We start from the raw sequence: 17,880 nt of genomic DNA on the forward strand, positions 1-17,880 counted from the left end.
TCTGCAGTGACTGTTTGCAACCTGGCTGCCTGCTCATGTTACCTGATACTGTCCATGTGGAGGAAGAAAAGCTATTTCTTGATACCCAGTGACGGTGTGCTGGTTCTTTTCTTGTACAAGTAATTTCTTTTGTGTGACTTTCTGATAATGAATACAGTTCTTCAGGATTTCTCACCAGAAGTCCATTTAGATAATTTCTTTTCATTCAGCTGAAAAGGCAAAATACAGTTTTGAAGCTATTGAAATGGAACAGACCACTCAGTGATGTTACATATTCAAGTAGACACTTGGTGTTAAATATTGTAATTTTTAATAATGCAGTGTAACAATACATCACAGAACAGCCTTTTCTTTGAATACTGAATTTCCATTTGAGGAAAATATTAGCCTGAAAAGGTATTTTAAAATGAAATAGAAACTTCAGTGGATTTGTATTTTCAAGATTAGTACAAATTGATGTTGCATTTTTACAAAGTTTTAGCAACAGATTGTTTATTTTAATTTTTTTTAAGAAGAGGCAGTGATAAATAAAAGTACTTTTGGTTTCACCCATGAAGAAAATGGTACATATCTGCTGTGCAAAAACCTTGAAATAGAACTCCATTAAAAAGAATTTGTGTTACATTTCTCATTAGGTGGGGTGTTAATAAGGCTTAATTGTGAAAACTACCTTTCTTCAAGGCACAAAGCAGCACTAAATGAAAATGTAGTGTTACCTATATTTAGCACATGGCAACACAGGGTCTTCTTGTACTGAGTTCAGAATGGTGTTTGGGAGTAAACCTAAGTATTCCAGCTCTTGGTCTTCCTGAGCTTAATTTAAACTTCTTTTCAGAGTTTGAATTTCTTTGGGAATAGTGACCCAAAATTAAAAACATAAAGTTTTCTAAAGTGTAGTTAATTGAACATGGTGGTAGCTAAATTACAGAAAAAAAAATTATGCTTAGGGAAAATGGAGAAGAAAGTAATTTGTTGAATGAGGTTAGGTAGGAGGTTTTTGCTGAGAGGGCTCTTTGTGCATGTGGTTTTCCTGGAGTTATAAAAGGTGTAGTCTCCTTAAGTTGTATGCTGAATTTACAAGCTGGTAGTTGAGGGGACAGAAGCTCAGGAGAGAGGTGTTAACCTCCTGCTGCCTGGTAGCCAGAGGAGTAGGACAGCAGCTGGCATGGTGCCCCAGATCCAGCTGTTTGCTGCTGGCAAGTACAAGGAACAGCTGGATGGAAAAAGGCACACCAGGAACACCTCCCTCTGGCCCTTGTCACAAGCCTCTCTTTCACCCACAGGGTCATTAACCCTTTTTTTTTAAGGTTAAACACTCTTTTGTTGGGAACTGTACTGGTGTCCCACTTATTGAGGAAGTGGAGGATATTGACATCACGCACCTTGTTCTTCATAGCAGTGCTTAAATCTGTTGATAAGTAGGAAATGGATGCTCTGTACAGTCTGTTGTACCTTGGTCTTGTTAAAAAAGGGAGGAGGAGCAGAAGGAAGAAAGTGAAACATGCTTCCTTGCTTTCCTTCTTTCTGCACAAAGATAAAAAGGCAAAAAAAATCAGCCCTTTCAGACTAGATTATTAAATTTCTTGGTTTGTATTGGAAATCTACCAGATAGGAATAGTAGCAAGTAAGTTTCTAATAGTTATAAAAACAATTCAAGGAGTAATGCTTATCAGTGTGAATCATAATATTTGGGTACTTTGTTGTGTCACTAGAAATGCAAGCATTTTTAAGTTTTTGAAATCTCAAAGAGCCACTTGAGCCTGAGAATAGAACAAGTACCTTGATTTTGATCTGTATGCTGTGTTGAACAGCAGATTTAGTTATAGACAAATTAAATTGATGTATTTTGTGTAGTCTGTTTAGCACTTATTTAAGTAATACACAGCATAAATGAATGGGTTTTAAAGTGGTTTTGGTTTGCTTTTTAAAACTACTCTAGGAGTCACTGCTAATTTAATAAGTAGAAACCAGAAATGCTTTTTAAGTCTAGTCTTAAGAAAATGAGGGGAAGGTTCTACTTTCAGGCAGTGGGAACACAGTGCAAGAAAGCGAGCCTGCTCTGTGTGTGTGTGTACCAGAACACAGTGGCATTTCTTTAAGGTGTGTCTCATGGGTTTTTTACATAAGAACTGTTGCACAGGCCATGAATGAGGACTTAAGGATTTAGTCTGTAAGAGGAAATTTCCTGCTGCAACACTTATTACTGTAATGTCTGTCACCTGCTGTACAAAATAATTGGATTATATCATTTCCTTATTTCTCTGGCTGCTTAGTATGTAACACTGCATTGTATTTAGCACCAGAGGGAGCCAGCAGTGTTTGCATTGGTTTAGAAAATCACAGCATCACATTTTAATTCTTCATGTGGCTCCTCTGTTCCGTATATTAACACCACTGAAATTGCAGTGTTCGGTGCAATGCTGAATGTCTCTGGAGGCTGACCTGCCACTGTAGATATCTCTAGTGTGCTCCTGGCAGTTTGTGTGGCAGGGGCTGCATGAATAAATGCCAAATATCTGGACATATGACATAAGCTGCTGCAATAACACTGTGCATGCAGTTTCTCTTATGCAGACAGCATAAGAGCATTTGAGCAGCTTTTTCAGGAAAGGTAGGTTTGGAAGTACAATTTTAGTGAATAACTGTTATCCCTCAGAGTATAACAACATATACATTCTTAAAACACTTTCTAAGTCATTAACTTTTAAATCCAAATCTGAATTAGGAATAGAAGTTTTCACTGAGGCAAGAGAAGTAGATTGTCTTGTATCAAATTGTCTTGACTTCAGTAGATGACGTGGAGTGCTCTAATAGTGCTCATTTTAATGCTAGTATAAAGTTGTAATTCTTTTAATTTCTAGTCACTTGTTAAGATCTGCAGCATTAGCATATCCACCTGTGTTATAATTTGATGCCATTTTTGAGAAACCTGAAGCTTCATACCACCTATGTAGTGAATGCATGTTTGTATAACAGGGAGTCCTGTGCAGGGAATGGGGCTGTAAGGAACCTCCTCAGAGTGCTTTCCAGTGTAAGATACACTTGGCTTCCAATAAAAGTGTGAAAAAGATGCCTTCATCTTTTTCCAGTATCACCAATCACCCAGGTAACTTGTGGATGAGACTTCTGTATGTCTTGAGCTGGTAAATGTTCAGGAAGGTTTTGTTACAGAGTAGTTATTTTAGCTGTTTTAAAAGGTCACTTTTCCAGATGTGAACGTTAGTTTTCATCTAATAACCTAAATCTTAGCAATAAATAAAGGATGTAGGGCTAGAAAGGACCTATTTAAGTTGACTGCCAGGCCCTAGGAAAGTCAAGCACTAGTGCTGTCACTAGATGCTTACACTATTGGTATGTGCAATACCTGGTGTTCTGTAGCCTTTCTGGGTTGGTCAGGTTGGTGATTAATTAGCTCAAATTCAAAAATTTTTCCTGATATGACTTAGTCTTTCCTCCTGGGTAATGTTTTTTAGTAATCAAGTAGTTTTTGTTATTCTTTTAGATCTCTCCAGCTGACCAGATCTCTCCAGATGAGCACATCTTCCTTGAGGTGTCCAAACTGGCCATTGAGGCTTCCCTCAGGCTGAGTGCTTGTCTCTCACCAGCCGTGGTTGAGTGGTGTTTGCTTTTTGCACTACAACAGTGGGGAGTTTTGGTCAGCTGCCGTCCCAGGTACTTCTCTGTGGAACTGGTGCCAAACCATTTTGTGTTCCATAGATTTAAATATTTGTATGAAGTTCTAGTATTTGGCAGAGAACTGCAGGGGAGGTGCAAGAGTTGTTCTGTGTTTGTCCTGACAGGAGACTACAGAAGTTGAAGAGTTCCCACCATGGCAGGGAAAGTGCAGTCCTCTCTCCGAAGTGACATTTTTGTCTCTGTCCCTCTCGTTCCTCATCCCCATTTCAAACTTTATGCAATTCAGAAAAGTCATTCAAAAATACCATGAAAAATCAGTCCATACAGATCAGAAATAATGTCTTGACTCCCAAAGGTAGTGCTCCCCTCTTTCCTTCAAGATAAGTTCTGCTGTGACTGGAAGAAAGATTCACTTAGAACAATTTCACAAAAAAGGAGACTTCATTGCATAGGAAATGTGAGATCTTTTCTCATAAGCTTTGCTGATGCTGGCGTTCTTTGGCATTATCTTCCGAATTCCGGAAAACGTATTCACATTGTTTTTAGGACTTTGTGTACTAAGGATCTCTTTCCCTATCAGTACTCTGCACACTTGGACTTCTGGTCCCAAGAGATCGTGCCTCTAAAACAAAGGGATATAAAAATTTGCATCCAACTTCTTAAGCAACAAAACAAAGCAGCGTACCTCCAGCTGCAGTATGGAATAAACTTAATACCTGTAATTCAGAGGGATCCATGTTGTCTTTTACCTTGTATCCTGATTCTGAAGAAATCTGCTCAGACATTTCCACCTAAAGCAGCAAATTCTAGTATTTGTGACTTTTGACGGTAAGCATCAATTGTCATTTGGTTTCTTAACAAGTTACTAGTGTCCCCTCTGTGGTGGAGCAAGCTCTGTTCTGAAATCCCTGAATTGTTTGAAGATACTGATCTTACCTTGACTTGGAGTGTGGGACTTAGATTTATGCTAATTTAAAAATTAAAGTTAAGAAGCATAACTTAGAAGTTGGGGGGATGAAGTGCTTCTCTGACAGATGTGCGTTTCTAAAGGCTCTTTCATGTTAGAGTAAGTAAGGGGTAAGATGGGCTTATGGAGAATGGGTGAGCTGGTCCCAGATTCGAGAAATACGGTTTATTTCCAGATAAATGCATATGTGAGTGTCTGTATAAGCATGTGTCCACACTTGTCCTGCTTGAATGTGAGAAAATTATGTGAATGTAAATTCTGTCATACAAATAATTTTGAGACTTAAGGAGAAGCAGTTTGTGTTAATGCTGGTCTCTGAAGACAGTCCAGGCTTGTGCACATTGAGCTAAGTGCTGTTCTCTGCTATCACATCCTCTGCACTGACTTGAATTTTCAAAGAGCTAAATGTTTGGGCTAAATGACAGAACTGCAATTGAATAAAAATAGAGACCTCCCCCACTCTTCCCATTGATACTTCACAGTTACGATTCCAACTTTGTTTTTGCTCATTTCAATCGATTCAGTTAGGGTCAAGTAGCATTAGAAGTTTTCCTATGAATTCTAAACAGCTTTGTAAGTAGAGTCACAGGATGGGGGGATTGCGAATGGAAGTGTCTGTGGCAAGCAGAAAGACAGATAAGGAATACTACCCTCCTTAAATGCCAAGGAAATAGTTACACGGAATCAGCATCTTTGATAGCCTAATCTGTAGTGTTAGGATTTCATGTAGGGGTGGTAATTGGTAATTCTGGGAAAGGTGAGAGAATGGTGCAATCTGCCATGACAGGTTTTTAACTTCTCCTTCCTAACAACATGTCATTGATCTGAAGTAGTGAAACATGACTGAAGCCTTGAAATTTTATTTACAAAAATAAAGAATGTTGAAGGTAATGGAAGAACAGGGAGCAAAATACCTGTTTATAAGACTTGGAAATAAGCCAAAGTCATTACTTTGTGAAAATGATAGGTTTTCTGTAAATAATCTAGCTCGAATAGCTAACACGTGGGAACTGGGACATAAAAGCTGGTTCAGGAGACCACAGAGCAGCACACAGCCACCACCTGAGTCTTATATGTTGTTTAACCTGTCACTTCTGCTGAGTTCCCTCAGAAAGAATGCACATAGGAGCAGTACAGGGAGGATTTGATCTCGGGTTATTTATAAATGGCTGGAGGGTCAAAAAAGTGGGTGAAAAGGCATAGTCCAGGATATCAGTGAAATTTTAAAAAAAAGATTATGAAAATATAGCAAGCAGGTGGTAGCTTCTGAAGGAAAAAAAAATCCCTTTAATTATTATACCTGAAGAAAAAGAAGTCTTCAGTACAGAACTCTTCTGTGGGTAACTGTGACAGTTTTCTGTGTACCAGGCAGTCTTTTCCTACATCAAGAGGAGTTTAGATTCTCTTTGTGTTTCTGCTCTGCTGCCCTCAGTTTCTGGAAATAATTTTATACCTTGAGGGACAGCTGGAAAGATTTGTGTCAGACGTGTTTGTGAAAACAATGTTATTATTCTCATGTTTGCATTAATTAATTGGATAGAATATTTATAGTTTATGCATCTTTTAATACCATTTCCTTCTGGAAATCAGTTTAAATAAGGAACATTAAAATGTCCCTTCCAAAAGGATGGTTTTTATTCCTGCCTTTTCTGATTTATTTTCAATTTTAAACTTTTATTTATTTTATTTAAGCTCTGAGTCTCTTTGGTTGGTTGATGACTTTGGATCAGGGTATTGCCTCCTGTTCTCTTCTACTTTAGTCTGAGTTTAAGGGGAGGGGATGTGTCAAGGCAGACACTTCAAGTAAAATAGTGATTTTTGCATTTGGACAAAGGGGCTGAATGAAACCATGTGAAAGGTGCCATGACACTCACACAGTACACCAGTAACTCTTCCTTTGCTGTCAGCATAAAATTGTAACACTCACATATGGGGGAAAAAATAAGGAGATTGTGAAGGAAAGCGGTTTCCATGGTGCCTAGGTATGGTATTTTCACTGAACCCAGATGTGTGAGGTGGGGTCTGGTTGCACTGAAGGCTGGATTCCTGTCAGATTCCCCCATTCCCAGAGCTCAGGCCACAGCCTGTGCCCACTTGTACTCAGATGGCTTCTGGAAGCACTAAAGGTTGAGGAGCTTGACAGAAACTTGGAGGCACCGAAATGCTAAAGGCTGATTGTATTTGGTTTTGCCTTTTTAAAGTGCTGGGCTGATAGATTGCTAATAGGGAGGTTTCTGGGGACAGTGTTCCCACTGTAATAGGTAACCCGTGTTTTTGAGAGCAACTGAAATTTCTAAATTCCTTTTGAATACAGCTCAGACTCTCTGGTTATGCAGCAAAATGTTTGTTTCTGGGTGCCATGAGGTTAATGTTGTTTTCATAGACACAGTTAGTTATGTGAAGAAGTTGTGGGGTCTACGCAGCCTGAAAACATTTGTAGAGAGTGTTTTGTTGGCAAGGTTATATAATGATGGAGAGTTATATAATGATGGAGAGTTTCATGCTTTGCAGAGTGAAAAGAATCAAGCTAGTTAAACTCTGTGTTCTGTCTTATCTTGGATTGACTTATCTCACCTTTTTTGCAATAGGGATTTGGTAGGGTAGAGAAAGGATTCTGAAAAGAATTATGGTCATGTAGTTCAAGCTACACTGATAGTTCAAAAATATGTTAAAACATATTCTCCAGGCCATAGTGTTCAGACTCTCGAAATCCTGCCTGGGAAGTAAAGCACTGCTAAATTACAATTGGCCATAAACAGAAAATCATATAGTGCTTTCAAGGAGTATGTCATAAGTGGATAAATAATTTTAAAACACATAAATAATTTTAAAACAATGAAATTTTAATAGATCTGTCTAGGAAGTAATAAGGTGATAAAAAATAAAAATTTCCTTCAGTTCATAGGTTTGGGTAACTCATACTAAATAATTTTGTTCTCTGTGATAAGGCATGCACAGAAGTCATTGAGACTTCATATTTTCTCATATAATTGTGCAGAGTTCTGGGCTTTTATATGGTCTCTTACAAGCTAAGAGCATATTCCCTTCCCTAATCTTCCAAAATAAGTTGGAAACTTTTTGTTTGTAGTGCCATCTTACAGATGACAACCAGAATTGTGCACAGTCTTCTGATGTCACATACTCATTTTGTATTTGTACAAGCTTGTTCAATCTCAATAGTACAGGGAACAGGGAAGCCTCAAAATCACCTGTGCTGATACAAAATATTTTAAGATTTGCTATGGAGTCATGTAAATACATTCACTTGCTCTCCATTCATGTTGAATAAATTGTTCTCAGGTATCAACAAATGGCAACTTACATATACTGATTTTCCATTCATTGCTGTTCTTTATAGATATAAAAACAGGGAAACAGGAAAAAAAAATGTTCTCATTATGTTGTCTTTAACACATCTGGCTGAGAAATAACTTCTACTCTATTCAGTATTTTAAAAATATGATCTTGCTTTTGTAAACCAAATAATAGGGGTACAGTTGGCTGATGACTAGCTAGAAAAATGTGAGTAGCTAAAATGGTCCCTTCAACTGGGTTTCAGCATCCTATTAAAATTTGCAGTTGGCATCTTTTCAACTAATAAATATTTCATATTAGTTTATAGCATATATAATGCATATTTTGTGAACACCCATTAATGTTTACAAGATGCTCTTCCTAAACACAGCCCTTCCAAATTTTAAAAACGGCAACAGATTTTTATGTTTTTTCACATACTTTGCAGGATTTGCTTTTCCAGAGTGTGCCAGGCAGGTTTTTTCCCTTGAAGTTAACCTATATTTGCTGTTTGTCTCCTCTTAATATTGGGTTTAGTCACCTGGGTTCAGCATTATTGTTTTCAGAAAAACCAGTCGTGCTCCATGCTTAGAGGTGAAACTCTGAGAAAAAAAAGTCATGCTTGCATGCAAATACATCCTAGAATAAAAAAGAGGGAAAATTACAGAGTGCACAAAATTGGTTTTAAGTTTATTGAGAAGGTCTCTGTGTGTTTCTGGTGGTGCTGACAGCTCTACTCTGGGGTCAGGTTTTGAAGTGCCTGTTGCTCCATGGAGAGTTACTGCAGTGGGGCTGTGACTCATGTGGGGCAGAGACCTGGCAGGTGTTTGCCCTGCAGTCCTGCCTAGCTCAAATGCAGTCATGATTTAAGCAGTGATACAATTTGTGTTATAATTAAATAATGATACAATGCTGATACTGTTCCTGCTGTACACTGGCCAAGCAGTTGGTGCCTGGTACTTGTTTTAGTACACAGTGCAGTATTTTACCCTAGGGGAAGGTGCATCTTACGTAAAGCACTTGACTGAGAAAGTCTTAAGCAAAGCAAAAAGCAAAACCTTGTAGGGAAGCTGTGATGACTATCTTCTATAATGGCCTTTTCTTCTTAAGTTCTTTCTGTTCCCCTTGATTTGTAAGTCTTTTCAACTTACGTCAGAAGTCAGCTCTGGTAGAAAGAGGGGCCAAGCAGGAGAAGTCCAAGTGAAATGAAGGTGCCAATTTTGTTTGGTTTTGTTCTGCTTTCTGTATGCTTTTCCCTGCTTATACTTCCAATCCTAGCAGCAGATGACAACAGAAGCCTCCCTCAACCCACACAAAATTGATAAGAGTTTTCAAATCGTATTTCTACAGTTGCAGTGTGGCTGCAGTGGGAAGAAGCCCACAGATAGTGTAGATCCTGGATAGTTGAATACCATTGTTGATGTATTCTTCAGTGTAAGTCTTAAGATCTCTGTTTTTCTAATCTGTGTTCCATTCCTTTTTTTTTTTCCAAATTAAATTTGTGTATTACAGGCAGAATCAGCAAATTAACAGTTTACATCAGAAGATAAGGGAGAATGAGATACGAGCTCAACATGCAAGACTGAGCCATCTTGTGAACTGCGAAGAACCGTACCTGACTAATTTACAGGTAGGATGAGTACTTTTCTTTCAGCAAAGCTTTCCAGTGCCCAGTACCTGGCACCTGAAAGCATGTCCACACTTTTCTGCTGGCCAGAGTGTAGAGCTTTTGTGATAATTGATAGCTGTGTAATTGCACAGCTGCAAATTGTGTAGAGAAAGCCTTCTCTTAAGTGTTGTAGTTTACCTTATATTTGCAGAAATCTAAGTTTTGTTAAAATCTTGTACATACTTGAAGTCTGATATAAATAGGATAGCAATGAAGAATTGTGACGCTGTAAGAGCAAGCGTTTAACAGCATGAGTGTATGGTAGACCTACAGGGAGAGAGTAGGAGAAAAAAATAATTTGATAGGAGAGTATCTGAAAATAACCAATGAGAGGTTTTCTGAAGAGGAAGAGGTACTGCTGCCCTGGTTAGATGGTTAGATTTTATGGATAAAATAGGTGGAGGAGATATGAGAAGGCAAACAGACTGGTGGAATACCTTTTGACAAGAGCCTCAAAAGGATATTGGCTAGTGCTCCTAGGGAGCACTTAGTCTGAAGGGGAGTGTCTGGTGGTATTTTGAGAATACTTGTTCTAAGTTTCACCTACCTAGCACAGGTACCAAGTAGCATAAGGATGAGGTAACAAAGGTTCACCAAGAAATGCAGATCAGTGTGTGGACTGTAGCTGCTTACAGCACACAAATTCAATCTCCAGACCTTGGCATTTCTAAAAGGCAATGCAGCAAAGGATTGCTAAATGCAGATAAGTAGCTTTTCTATCCCGCTTTTATTATGTTATCTTTTTCTGTCACAAGCACTGCAATAGGATCTCAGCTAGGGTACTTCAGCATGACATTATTTGTGTACTTGGAATAACAGAGCTGTACATCAGGTGAGCGTGTGGTTTGTATGACAGCAGAGAAATTCAAGGGGAGCCTCAGTTCAACTTAGGTATATAGAGACTTTTTGAGACATTTAGGAATGTCTAGGCTTTTGTTGCTTCCAGATCTTCTTTCAAAAAATACTTTAAAATTTAAGGTTTTAACCTAATTTGTAAGTTAAGAAAATTTTTTTTTTTGGGGGGGGGCGCAAGGGAAGGGAGGGAAGATGCAAACAAAAAACCCAGACAAACAAACAAAGGAAACAATATTGCAGAAACTGAAATTTCAGTGCACATATCTTAGTATGTTATGCTTCAAATAAAGCAGCAGGTGTATTCCTCTTTCATAAATTAAAGAAGATTGAAAGTTTATAATGTATGTGGGTTTCTGTTTGATTTGTATTTGATTTTCTGCTTGCCTTCTATAAGACAAATTTATAAAAGCAAATCTAGTTTAATGAAGGTTTTAATCTTTTAATACCTTGCTGAAGGCATGTCACTAGTTAAAGAAATTATACAGACAGTATTATTAAAGATAACCAATTTATGTTATTAAAAGAATTTTTAAATTGAAAGCCTAATAGGATACATCTCCTTTTTCATCCCACATGCAGCCAGCTTCCATTTTGTGCTTGTCTGTCTCTGGGCGGTGGAGATGGAAGTTTTGGTATACAGAACAAAAGACAGGAGACCTGCCTTCTGACTACAGCTACAGCTCTAGTCTCAGGCTTGTTCCTGAATGATAGCTCTGAGCTTTGACTAGTATTGATGTTCTGCTTTAGGAGCATCTTGAGATAAAAGTGTGTCTTACTTCAGTATATTCATAGCAATTTTAAAGTCTTTTTCTTCTGAGAACATGATATGATAATACAGTGGTAGTGATTTGTTTTGAAAATGCTTTTTATCTGCATTTACAGAGATTTATTTTGGGATCACACATCTTCCATAAATCTGAGGGGGAAAGTAGCCACACAATGTTCTTGTGCATTTATTATGAGTGTAAAGGTGTCCAGTTTCTTTGTCTTTTTGCTTCAGATTGCTGAAACTCATGCTGTTGCTATGTATTTCAGTGTTTGAAAAATCAAACCCCACCCTTCCTGACAGCTAAAAAAAATACAGGACTGTTTTCTGCTCTGCAGTTCAAGTGCACAGTGGTGTGTGTGTGTTCATTTGTGTGATTTTTTTAATTTCTTTTCATAAGCAACCCCAGTATGAGAGCACAGCACTGCAACCTCACATTTCAGAAAGATCAGCATCCCACCTCGAGGAGCTTGAGCGAAAGATTGCAGCAGCTGAGAGCAAGGAATTGCAACTCAGTGAAATTGTGAAACAACTTTCAAACAAATCTAGTGAGGAGAAAAAGAAGATGGAGGAGAAAGTAAGTGTCTTTCCTGATCCACATTTATTTTTGTCACTGTTGCAGCAGCATATTTTTGCTAGAAAGCAACTCAATATATGGATGTTGGAGTTATTTTCAAAAGATCACTGAACTATCCATGATAGAAAAAGAAGATTAATGATTTCAGGTGTTGGTAATGGATAAATCTGGGCTTGCAGAGAATATATCCTAGAAAGTGATACTAGGTAAAATGGTAATCATGGTAACAGATTTAAGCAGGTATTGGTTAAGCGTTGGAAAAAACAAAGCTGCTCATTCCTGTAGTGTTTATTATGTAAATAAAATATCATTTAAAAACATAGATTGTGAAAATTAAATCCTTATTTTTAGTTTGGTTTGTAAATGTGGCCGTCAAGCTTTGAGATGCACTTACCAGCCTGTACGTGCCTATTTAGCAGGAGTGATTCTCTTGTAGCTTTCTTAGAATGTGCAGAGTGGACTTTAGTCTGAGACAAAGATAGCTGTGTTCTTGGAAATGTTTTGACAAAGGGTTTCTTAGTAGGCATAAGGAATTCCCAGGGATAGCTTTGAATGTACTCACAGCCTTCCTTTATGGCAAGCAGGAATGTGCCATTCACCAAGGGGTTCCTAATTAATGTTTTAGGGATACATTGTCACTGTTACCTATCTTCTTTGATTACTGGATTTAATTTATGTTAAATCAGGTTCAAGGGATACAGGCAATGTGATGCAGTGAAGTGCCAGATGGGAAGACAAAGAAGAATGCATAATTCATCTCAAAATTCTGCCTTACCATTTCCTTTGAACCCTCAGTATGTTTTTCACTGAGGCAGGAAGAGCAGAAGTTGGATACTGCTGCTTCCTCCTTTGTGAGCTTTTCCTGCCTGGATTGTTCACTGTGTAGGAGCTGGCAAGCAGTGGCAGTGGTGAGGACCTGTGCAGCAGTGCTTGTGTTAGCAGCATGGTCTGTGGGTTGGACCCTGGTTCTATGCACAGTTCTGATTTGCCCCTCAACACCCATCCATTCTGTGCACTGAACAAAAATCTCTCAAGGAGAGCGAGGGCAGGGAGGGACAGTGGGAAATACTCCTTTTTGCTGCCTTTTTTTCCAGTTTTTGGTCTAGGTAATAAAGCAAAAGAAGTACCAGGAGTACAAACAAATGTAACATAATACAAAAAGTCTTTTCCAGGCTTATGGAAAATTAAGGTGCCTACAGAAAAGGTGTTTAAGAAAGCAGATATTCTGATCTGATATCCTCTGATGTGATTGTCAGACTGCATCAAAATCAGGGTTTTGGCTTCCATTTTTGGTAGGTTCATTTCTTGGTCCTCATGTTTTAAGTTATTTTCCTAGTCCAGAGGAACTAAAATGTATTATATGTTGCATGTGAACATCTCAGTGGGTGAAAGAATTAACAGTATTTTAAGTGTTGAACTTTGTGTTTTCAGTTCATAAGGCACATGGTTTGTTCTGGGCAGAGGTGAAGCAGCTGTGGTTTGAGGACACATGTGGGCCTGTAACTTGAAGCTGTTGGGATTGATAACTTTTGGTTTTGTTTCCTGCTCTTAGCCAATGCTTTCATATAGCTGAGAGTAAAGTTCTTGGAGAGTTAACAGCCTCTGCTTCCAAAGCAGGCTTATTTTTTACTGTTATCATAAAGCATGTATTTTTTCTTTCTTCTAGCTTAAAACTAGAGACCGATATATTAATAGCCTGAAAAAGAAATGCCAGAAAGAGTCTGAGCAAAACAAAGAAAAGCAAAGACGAATTGAAACATTAGAAAAATACCTGGCTGACCTTCCAACACTGGATGATATAGAAGGGCAGACTAAACAGGTAAGGTAAATGGGGTTTGATTTACATTTAAAAGATATAAGCCCCTAATATAAGATAAAAGGTACAAGCTCCCTAATATCTGTTCTCAAATATTTTACTGTTTCAAAATCTCTCTTTTTTTCACCCTTATGTTTAGGAAAAGAAGTATTTCAGTCTTTTAGAAAGCACTGTAGGTATTAGGATTTTCTCACAGTCAGATAAGCAACACTGGTGTGAAACTATGGAGCAGGTCACTGCAAGGCTGTGGTCTGACACAAGGCCTTCTGCTGGTGTGACACTGTGTCTGACTGACGTAACCTTGTGTTAGCTTCAAATTCTAGAAGAGAAGAACAAGCAACTTCAAGAAACCACGGCTGAGTTGGAAAAGAAGCTCGGAGAGGCCCGGTCACAGTGCAGAGAGAGAGAATTACAGCTGGCATCTCAGAAGAAAAAAGAAAAAGAGCTGGTCACAACAGTGCAGAGGTATGAACATTGCTGTGCCCTGCAATGGGTGTGCTTCCCCACCTGATGTCAAGACCTCATACCATTTGCAGTCTTAATCTATTACAATGCTAATGACTTTTTATGGTAAGGGTTTTACAGCGTGCTTTGTGGCAAGTTGTAATTAATATCATAGAGAAGAATGAGCCTAGGGTGTTCTTTGCTGTCTGTCTTTGAGGGTGTGGGAGACTCCAGCAATGGCATTGTGGCCTGTTGGCAGATAGAGGATGGAACAAACTGGTGTGGCAAAGGGGCATTCTATAGAAGCTGTCAGTCGGTCTGTGTAATAACTGATCCTGTCATGAGCTGTGGAAAAACTGGATATTGGCTGATGGGTGTATCAGGGAAGGGTCAAAGATTTCAAGAAATTCCAGCAATTTTTTACCTTTTCATCAGGGGTGCAGGTATTTACAAGAAAATTTAGCTGTAGGTAATATGTTGTCATTGAACTTGCCTAAATATGAAAAAACAAATGGGAAAGATATCCAAGAATATCCAGGTAAGACTTTGTTACTATGTTCTGTTTTAGATCAGGGGACCTACTTAAACATTTATTTTTTTTTATGAAAGGGAAGAGGGAAGCAGGGGAGAATCACTTTCAAGTATCTGTGGATGTTCCTGCAGTTTGTTGTCCCTCCATTGGGTAAAGGTGCATGCCACAGGAGTCTGAAAGGTTTCCATGCTGAAAGGCGAGCTGGCTGGGACACCTTGCCAGCCAAATTGTTGACACATTGTTTCCATCTTACAAATGGAAGGCCTTCGTGCTCTCCTAATCTGGAGGGGGATCATTCTGTCTTTTCTGAAAGCCTACAAATAGTTGGGGTGACCTCTGGTTTCTAAATTAGACAGCAAGATTAGCACTAATAAAGTGTATTTCCTTTCTGAGAGAAGGTGAGCAGATGGAGGCTGTAGCTACACGTATGGGTTGAGTTGAGCAATGGAGGGTCTGAAGGCCATGCCCTTGTGTGGGAGCGTTCCTGGCAGGAATGGCCTTGGGCTCCCCATTACAAGTCACAGAGGGTGTGATGGATGGGGCACCAGCACTGTGCACAATGTCTGATTCTGGACTCCACTTTGAGTTGTATGTGCCCCAGTGAGACAATCTGACTTAAAAGCTCCCAAAGCTGTGAAGGTTCACAGGTGCCTCTGATCTATGCTTCGCCTCCCCCAGTAGCACATAGCAACTGTGAGCACTGCAAAGCTTTGCTTTGCTCCTCTCTGCCCTCTCTTCCTGCACGGTGCTGCTGGAGCTGTGCCTGTTGGGAGACTCAGCACAGAGTATGGCACATAAAATTTGAATTCATCTGCATGAATCTGGCCTTGTCAGTGCCATGGCAACTTGAATAGTTTAGAATTCTTCCATCATTCATGCACTGTTGGTGCATGAATTACATAAGGCTGGATTCTGCTAGGTATAGTGTTACAGTTCTAGTTGGGAAGATGGTGCATGTTTCTAATTTTTTCCTAGAACACACAACCCTCTGGTTTCTATTAGCCCACTTAATCTTTCTTTCATGTTGAATGGCAGTTTACAACAGAAGGTAGAAAAATGCCTGGAAGATGGTATTCGGCTTCCTATGCTGGACACAAAACAGCTTCAGAGTGAGAATGAAAGTCTCAAGGAGAAGAATGAGAAAGCCAGTAAGGTTAGTCTACAAATAATCTGCTGGTGGCATCTTTAACCTTAAGTCCTGCATTTTTTTTTTTAATTTAGAAATAAATATCTCGCTAAAGAATTACATATTTGTTGCTAATCAGATGACTTTTCAAGACCTGCCTGTCTCTGTTCAGAATATTGATTTTGCATGAATTTTGTGTTCTGTCAGAGTTGAACTGTCTTATAGTTTGTTTTTTCAAAGATGCTATTTAGAATCTATGTCTACACATCTGTAGGCTGATTTTTAGACAACGATCTGAAGAGATTCAAGCCTTCTAAATTGCTCAATTTTATATTCTAGATTATAGACAATCAACAAAATCAGATAACTGGACTGATTTTGGACATGCAGGTAAGGAAGAGTTTATATTCTGTTGTTTACTGTGTGCATTTTTAGTTCACAAGAATGGCATAGCTAGAGTTGAATTTTATTATTTTATCTTTCTGAATAGGAGTCAAAGGGAGAAATGCCAAAAACTTAATCTTACAGATGGACTGTAGTCAACCCATGTTCTCTTGCAGGCTCATGGTGTAGTCGTTATGTCTCTATGGTTTAGCAGTTCACTGGTACTCATCAAAAAGTGAAAAACTTGCTATGTTGCATCCTTATCCTGCTGGCCTGGTGGATCATCCAAAGTACAAAAGCAATGTTGCTTAGGGGTTTCATTGCTCAGTTTGTTAGAAGAGACAGGTGCCTTTCTAAATTACCTCACTTCATCCTGTTCAACAGGTTTCTGACATTTAGATACCGTAACTGTCCTGCTGGATGCTGGTCACCCAGTTTGCAGCCAGAGATTTTTCTAGACAGCAGAGGTTGTCGGCTAGGAGTCAGCTGCAGCTCTATAGATCTGATTAAGAGAGTGTTGAAAGTTACTCAGTGACTGCTGTTTGTTGTGGAGAAAAAGAAACATTAGACAGCTTTTAGTGAGGAAGGTATTTCTTGCCATAGAAAAAGCTGAGCATTTAAAAAAACTCAAACATCTGTTTTCAGCAAATATTGAAGCCAAACTCTAGTTTCCACATTCCTCTTCTAGGATGTTATTTGTCTATTAAAAGTTGTCTCCCTCTGCCATGGTAAATAGGAGGCCTGATTCCTGTCAACAGCCATATATTTGTGTGATTAGATTGCAGTGTATGAAATATATCTGTAGACAAGCAGTAGGAGAATTTAAGTTGCAACATGAGAGGGAAGTTGACTTATTTAGCTTCTCAAGGTTTGAAGAAGACTGATTTTATTAAACTGAGATGTTTGCATGGAGTAGACTGGTACATGCAAATGTTGTTTCAGGTGTTATATAACTAAAAAGAAATTCAGCTTGAACTTCATAACTTTTTTGAGGTTCTCTGTGCCTTTTTGCAGTTAAGATTATTTACATATATACTCCATGTATGTGTTGTGCTTATCAGAGTTGCACAGAACTTGCTAAGTGTGTTATCATCAACCTAAATCTTTCCATGTTTCCTAAACCTTCTGGTCTTTTTCTCACCACCACCTTTATCTTGGGACTAGTGATCTTCAGTGTTTTGTGTGCTTAGCCTGACATGACTTTAGGGAGCTGGACTGGGAAATGCTGAATAGTTGTGACTGTCTGTGAACAGGGTACTGTTCTGTTTTCCGGGACTTTCTCTTGCTTTTCCTTTTGAGGTATTTTATATGAGGACAGAAAATAAGATTTTAAAATGGTGTCAGCCCTCAAATTACTTGTAGACTATAGGAGCTGCTTTGTATCCTTGATCTTTTGACATTCCATACTTGTGACCTGGGAAGCATTGAAAATTAGCTCATTAGAAATTGAAATCGATGCAATTTATCTTCTGCTAAGATGATCTCATTTTATTCCCTGTCTTCTGCCACATTGTGAACTTATGCTTGGGAATGTATTTCAGTTCATTGGTTTCAACTTGCAAGCTGAAAACAAATTTTGTTTCAGACAGCAGTTGTATAAAGCAGTATTAGTTTCTATTTGCTCATAATCATGGTGAAATTATTTTGATCTTCCTGGTATGGTTTTACTTCATTGATTTGTTGTTCTGAGTGAAAGGAATTCAAATTTTTGTTGGTCTTGGCAAGATGCTGTGCTGCATATTTAATGCATCTTTAGAAAGAGAAAAATTGTAGATAACAGTTGTGTTCTAAAAAATAAATGTATATTTACATGA

General features: G+C 38.5%; 1 protein-coding gene across 1 annotated transcript in view; it reads left to right on the forward strand.

The window, feature by feature from the left end:
- Window positions 1-17,880, forward strand: part of CEP85L (centrosomal protein 85 like) — a 106,066-nt gene that overhangs the window by 79,932 nt on the left and 8,254 nt on the right. The window contains exons 5-10 of the mRNA XM_039731574.1: window positions 9,410-9,527; window positions 11,588-11,764; window positions 13,431-13,583; window positions 13,891-14,045; window positions 15,592-15,709; window positions 16,022-16,072. Coding sequence (XP_039587508.1) covers window positions 9,410-9,527; window positions 11,588-11,764; window positions 13,431-13,583; window positions 13,891-14,045; window positions 15,592-15,709; window positions 16,022-16,072 — 772 coding nt within the window. The remainder of the gene's footprint in view (window positions 1-9,409; window positions 9,528-11,587; window positions 11,765-13,430; window positions 13,584-13,890; window positions 14,046-15,591; window positions 15,710-16,021; window positions 16,073-17,880) is intronic.

Source organism: Passer montanus, unplaced genomic scaffold (assembly GCF_014805655.1).
Source record: "Passer montanus isolate IOZ18808 unplaced genomic scaffold, ASM1480565v1 scaffold79, whole genome shotgun sequence".
NCBI classification, from domain to species: Eukaryota; Metazoa; Chordata; class Aves; order Passeriformes; family Passeridae; genus Passer; species Passer montanus.